Below are 6,962 nucleotides of genomic sequence, written 5' to 3'. Positions count from 1 at the left end.
TCACTCCCCTCTTTCTAGTCGATTGAGATATAAAAAAATCTCCTTTCAAGCAGTACAGTACAAAGATGGCAGCGAGCTCGTACCTCTCCCCCGCGGTTTTCCTGGAATATCCCCGAGGGTTTAGTCGTGGTTCTATTCAGGTTCTATTACTTCTACTAAATTGAGAAATATTGAAGTAGATATATTTTTCTGTGTCAATTTTGTTGCCGTGATGTTTTCTTTTTTGTTTGGATGAAACTTTGTCGTGATATTTAGTTCCGTGTATTTACCCTTTGTGAACGGAATCTACACCTTGTGTGCTGCAGGCTGATCATTTTCATTATATATATGATAAGCAAAAGATTGTTTATAGGCCAGATAAAAGAGCTAGCATTATAAAGATTAGAAACTGGATCAATCCTTTTAAACCATTCGTTCGCATATCTGATAGAATATTCATCGATTATTAGTCTATTCCGTAACGAAATAATGCTGCGTTTCATCAAATATACTTGTACAGACAGGATGGGTCTTGCAGAGGATCTGCGACATTGGGCATTGCGTTGCATTACATGACGTGGATGGGCAGAGTCTTTTACAGGGTTAGATTGTTTGCCTTACCTGACATGGATGACGTGGATGGGGCAGTCTTTTACAAGGTTTGATTGTTTGCGATACTTGACACGGATGGAGTTCGGTGGCATCATCGGCAGGGCGCGAAGATGGGAGAGTTGTTGACAGAAATAGTTTTACTTTTTAAATAAATACTATACAAGTTTAAATATTAAAATTAGTTTATTTTAGTCTTAAATAAAACACTGATAACATCAATGTTTTTTTAAAGTAAAACGTCTAGCCTAAAATAATTCTTTACTTAGAAAAATACTTAATAATTAAGTATTTTATTAAAATACTTAATTATGACTACAGTAAAATAGATTCCTCTTGGTATGTAAGTTTATACATTGTCTATTTTGATAAATAAATTTCAAAATAAAGCTCATTTGATCAAAAACTTCTCAGATTGGATCCTGATGCTCATTGAGGTATGAAATCTGAGACAAGCCCTGAAATTTGGGTGCATCTCCTGCAGCTATCGCTTGCTCAATTACAATGTCGGGGAATCTACAGTGTAGTATCTTGCAGATGTTTAGAGGCTGCTAAATCCGTTTTAAGGTAAAACTCCGTACAGATCTGCTCCTCAGATAGTGATGCTTCTTTTATTAAAAAAAATAAAATAAAGAAAACTAAAGAGAGAGCGATGGCTCGTTGCCCATTCCCATCTTCTTTGTTTTATATATCATGAGCCCTCTAATGATAGACTAAACAGAATGGCTAGCACTCTCTCTCTCTCTCTCTCTCTCTCTCTCTCTCCTAGCACTCTCTCCTATGAATAGATTAGACAATTGAACTAACTCTCTTAAATAATATGCTATAATAGATCCAAGCCACGCTTATATAATGCCAAGCTATAAATTTCTAGCCTCTTGATTAGAAAGATAAGACTTCATTCACTTGTACTAGTTATAATATTATTTTTAAAAATAATTTCACATAGAATCTGAACTAATACTTATTTTACACATATAATTCATGAAATTTTGTATTACTCATGTCCAGTAAGAAAAATATCTATAAGATCTCTAAACTTATTTTTTTGTTCAGAAGATATATATATAAAAAAATAGTTAATAGTTCAGAGAGTATTCATTAAAAACAGGAATAATTCATAAGTTCTAAGTAGAATTATCTCATATTTTTTGTATTGAAGTTTTCCTTTAGTGTCAACTATCGGTCTTTCCCACATCATACCAAAGTCCAATGAAGTCTGTAGAACTATCCTGACTATGAAAAGATTAAAAAAAGAAGAAGTTTTGGTTGTCTCTCTCATTCATCCACAGATCAAGAGGATAAGGGAAGTGACAAAGACCACACAGAGCTAACAGGCATTATTTATTGTTAGCTGCAAGGTCTGCAATGGCTCCTCGGCAACCACTTGAGATGGAGTTAACAGAAGACAAAAAATACAAGATGCATGGAGAGATAACACTCATGGTGATAGTGTTCCTTTTTGCGCTCTTCCTCCTTTCTCTCTTCCTTTGCCTCTACCTGAGGCGTCTTCGAAGGCTCAGAGACGACGAAAGAACGTAGAGGCTCGAAAACGAGCAAGGATTCGTAGAGATGATGGCTACCTCCATCTACGTCCATGCTTGGGAGTTAGAGAGCTTCTTCATGTGGGCACTAGCACACGACATTGCAGTAAGTTCTCTCTCGATGCAGGGCTTCATTGCGATGAGTCTCTTCTCTCCTTAGTCTTGTTAATTTGATAGTTTGCTGCTCCAATAAGGCAGCAGACAATTCTACAATCCCCGCTGCAAAAATTTCCTTCACTCTTGGCGCAGATGGGAAGATACTACCCCGCGATGTATTTATAGGAAGGTTGCGAGGTCAACTCTGGTCAAAGATGAATTTGATAAGAGGCAACTCGACTCAGCTCTCAGCAGTGTGGTGTGTTGGTTTGGACGAGAAAGAATAATTCGAAAGCAAAATGATTTAGAACTTTGAACGAACGGTTTATGGCATTGGCTTTAGCATGATGGTGAGCATGTCTGTGGCTCGGTTAATAGAAAGACCGATCTAATTATCCAACTATTATTAATATACTTTGTGACTTAAGTGTCTGTATTAATCTATGTCTAATTTGCTTACTCACGAATGATGAAGAGAACAAGAATTATGCTGCCAAGTAGAAAAACTTCCTTCTTAGAAAGAATTTAACTAAGGGATGATTAATTTGGCAGAGAAAAATATCAAGTAACGAATAGCTAATTCCCAAGCAAAAGTTTGTATCTCCATTATTCTCCACGTATTCGTAATTTATCTGTTGCACTTGCACAAACTTCAGAAACCAACACAGCTAGAGAAACTTTTTGGAACATATGGTCTTGTTGTCCGATAATATCATAATACAGTAAGAAAAAGAAAAAGAAATGTTAGATCTGGGCTTTCCGAATCTTATGCAGATCACCAGTATACAGTGCTTCAATGGTTTGATCTTCTAGCCGTCCATCTACATGCACAAATCTAGTTGCAATTTGTCAAAGAATTCTTTGACACTAACATAATCAATTTTTACTTGGACATACAACATCAGATCCTTATCCCTCCAAGAAAAAGTTTAGAGGAGAAGGCCACCAACTAATAGAGAGGTCACAGGGACAGTCAGATTGTCATCCAGCTCTGTACTGATGGGTAATGACTCTACAATGGTTGCTGCAAGAGAAACAAAAAAGAAGCCAAGGGCCATCCACCAGCTCTCCTGAATGAAGCCAAACAAATGGAAATAATGCATGTACCTGGAAATTTTAGTAAGCATCATTAAAAAGCATTGAAATCTCAGGTCTTAAAGCAGCTGCAGTGAAATAAATGAACTGCTTAGTCTGTTTGCTTACCCAACTGATGCTATGAAACCAGCTAGTAACATTGCTGTGGTGCCAACATAGGACTTACTAGGGTTGTAAGGAAGCTTTTCCCTTCCAAATCGTCTTCCCACTATGTCGGCCACACCTGACAGCACACACAAAGGTGGAATATTGCTTATATAATGTAAGGATATTTTTGTGTCTGTTATCCAGTTAGAACTTGAAGATAAAAGTCCAATAACATCTACAATGTCTGAGATTACGAAAGATGCTATTTTACTCTCATCATGACAAGGAAAATAATTTCATATCTTCTAGATGCCATCTCAAGCCTGCTTCTCTAAGCTCTCACCAAGAATCTAATTTAATGAGTCAAATTCAGCAATCAACAAGTAATAGTGTAAATCATTGATTCAGTAATAAAGCAGCATATTGGATAACAAGGAATAAATTTCATACCGTCTCCAGCACACAGATTGCAGATTGCAGCTATTGCAATGGGAGATCGCCAGAAAACTGCAGTAGCCAGAGTAATAGTGCAAGCGTAGTACAATGGACCCTTGAGAAGTTCTCTAGGTGGCAGAAAAAAATGATTATTGCAAGCTATAGTTATGAAAATAGATTACTGAAATACAATATTACAAATCTTTCAGAAAAGTGGGATTGCAACCTGTAGTCCCCATGCCTGCTTATTGATTTGACCATAGCTTCATTTTTCCATATACCAAGTCCCAATAGAAGCATCCTTATGATATTAATTCCAGGTGCTAGTGCTGCAAGAAATGGAGCATAGCTTTCTGAACTGCATTGAGCAGGATAGAGTCAATAAAATAAAATAAAAATTGGATGAAAACTAAAAGGGTTCCTCAAACATCTTTTTACCTGAAAAGAGGCCAGAAAAGTAGGAACACCAACCCAATGCTTATATGCACAAACTTGCGATTCAATTTCTAGGAAGCAAAAGCAGAAGAACTATCATCATTTAATAGTAAGAACTATCATCGATCACAAGCCCATAGCCTATAGACTACCAAAAGGGCTACCTTCTGCAATATATAGAATTGCACAAATGGACTAACCCAAAAAATGGGCCACATAATGGAAAAGCTATCAAATATTAATCCTAATGTCTATGGGGGAAATCAAACCCATAACCTCTGTCATGGGTTGATAAAACCCAATCATTGAACTATGGTGACGCTTTCTATAACCATTTTATATGCATCAAAAGACAGCAACGTGCATCCAGATACATCTGCTTCCCCACAATTTTAAGCTACTAATATGACAGTTGGGAATCATTCAAGGAAGAAACAGATAAAGTTCAACACGACCAAGAAGGTGGAAAACTATCTAACAGTAAGCATTAAGTAGCAAACTTGACTTGTAAATAGAAGTAATCAAGAAGAATAACTGCACCGACAGTCCAGATAGGGCTATGGTACCTTGGAGGTTGTAATAATATAATTAGAATTAACGACGCCCTATCTCCAACATGGCATCTACTGAACATCCGGCAGTTTCACATAGAAGCATAAGACGAAAGTTCCTGACAAAATTGATGGGTCACAGCTACTAGAGATATCTTCCTCAGGTATAGGAATGACGTGCAAGTTTGCATCAACGAGAGGAAAGACTCAGGCAGTAAATTTATCCAGCTTATAGACGTGAGACTCCATAGAAAAACTCCTTTGTGGAAGCTTAATTTCTTTTTGAATCTTCAAATAATCAATGGCCTGAGATAACTCCTCTTGGAAGAAGCCTTATGAAATTGATGTCTTAAAACACTTGAACAGACACTTTAAGCTAATTAGCTCATGCATGATCCTTATCAGAATAGATTCTCAAATCTTGGTAGTCACATCTCTCTAATTTATAAATCACATTACCTAGTACTGGCAAGTCTTGTCCTTGATCATTTCCCACATAATAAGTTTAATTAGCTTCTAATATCTCTTGGATGTTCACTGTTCAGACAATTGTACTCACTGCATCACATCTTCTTTACATTTGCAAACCACTCTACAAGCAACTTCACTAATCACCACCATATATGTATAATAAAGATCTTTAACCCACTCTCAACACTAAAATCTTCACCAAATTCATCAATCAAATTCATGCTTACCTTGGCAGAACTTATTCTTCTTGCATGTGCAGTGCACTATCCGTTCAACTATTTTCAAATTCTCTAACTTGCTTAACTCTTCGAAAACAGTGAATTCACCAGCCCTCTAGCCAAATTAAATTTCAGTCCTCGGCTCCTCTCTTTAAAGAATCTTGAATTCCCCATTCTCTATTGAATCATGAGAGCATTTGTGATCCTTAATGCGAATTATTAGAAGTACAGCTCAGAACTCGTTCCTACTTCAACTCTTGTACACCCACAGGCCACATCCACATCCACATCCACTTCCAATTCCTCCTATAGGTCCCATTTCTTGAAAAAAAAAATCTCCTTTTTATCTCCATCTATGCTCAGAGTTACACCTTTTACTTATCCTCCAACCTCCCGCTCCTCCAAGATCGAGCTAAAACCCTAAATATCTCGGCCCTTAAGGCTACTCAACTAAGCAGAGGCAGAGATCCCGAACCTGCTCGAAGACTCCTCGCTTAGCGAGCTCCTCCCAGGAGCGGAGGAGGGCGAGGGCGACTCCTGCGGTGACCGCCGCGGAGCCGACGTCGTGGACAAGCGGGCTCTGGAGCGAGATCGACGCCATAGGGGGCTGCTGACGGCTGCGTAGGTGAGATCCGGCGAAGCGGCGGCGGAGGAGGAGGTTGAAGGAGGGGCAAAGGGAGCGGGAGAGGATGGACCGGTTCAAGTACAGCGAGGACCGGACCGAAGGAGGAAAGGAGCAGGATGAGAAGAAGACGATGACTTGTGCGACCATTCCTACGTCTATACTACTTACTTAATAGTAACAGAAGAAGAAGACGAAGAGAGAGAAGAGAGTGAGATTGTGATGGGGCGGGTATTTCTCGCTACCTACTCTGAAAACTCCTTTAATAAGAGAGAAAAGAGTATATTACAATTATCCATCCTAATTTTGACTATTTTTAATTAACCCCTTTTTTAGAGTAATGCGATGAATCTTTTTATTATTCATATAATCCGTTTAATAAATATAATTATATTTATATCATCCTAACCTCGATCCCACTCCAACTGACTAATCCGATTTAAAATATCCTCACCAGTTGACAAAAATATAGAAAAACTAATTTACCTTCCTAAAGTACAACATGATTGGAATAGTTTAGTTATTTAGCAACTTACCTATGTTAAAAATATTAGTGCTAATGTTGGTAGGGAAAGCATAGCCATTTATATCATTATTAATGGATAAGATAAAAAAACTTAATGATATAATATTGGTCTAGACCACAGAGAGATTAAATATTTAAATTTGTTAAAATCGAGCCAAGAGGTAAATTATTATTATTATTTTTTTTTGGTTTGAAATTGGACTAATATATTAGCTGGTGAGTTTGTTTTTTCCCCTCAAAATGAACAAGAAAAGATTCATTTCAACAGTTTGGTTTCAACTATATTCAGCAGAT

At 37.5% G+C, this 6,962-nt stretch overlaps 1 protein-coding gene across 1 annotated transcript; it reads right to left on the bottom strand.

Annotated features, from left to right (window-relative positions):
• Nucleotides 1–2,883: 2,883 nt before the first annotated feature.
• Nucleotides 2,884–6,378, bottom strand: LOC140771197 (probable phytol kinase 2, chloroplastic). The gene is made up of 6 exons (XM_073112643.1): nt 5,996–6,378; nt 4,284–4,351; nt 4,072–4,203; nt 3,861–3,973; nt 3,432–3,546; nt 2,884–3,335 (listed from the first exon to the last, which is right to left on the bottom strand). The coding sequence occupies exons 1-6, from the start codon at nt 6,290–6,292 to the stop codon at nt 3,158–3,160; spliced, it is 903 nt and encodes a 300-aa protein (XP_072968744.1). The 5' UTR covers nt 6,293–6,378; the 3' UTR covers nt 2,884–3,157.
• Nucleotides 6,379–6,962: the final 584 nt, after the last annotated feature.

The sequence above is a fragment of the Typha angustifolia genome, chromosome 11 (assembly GCF_048772165.1).
Source record: "Typha angustifolia cultivar Huaian chromosome 11, ASM4877216v1, whole genome shotgun sequence".
Taxonomy (NCBI): Eukaryota; Viridiplantae; Streptophyta; class Magnoliopsida; order Poales; family Typhaceae; genus Typha; species Typha angustifolia.
The sequence above is the reverse complement of the archived record's forward strand: the minus strand, read 5'-3'. Positions and strand labels throughout refer to the sequence as shown.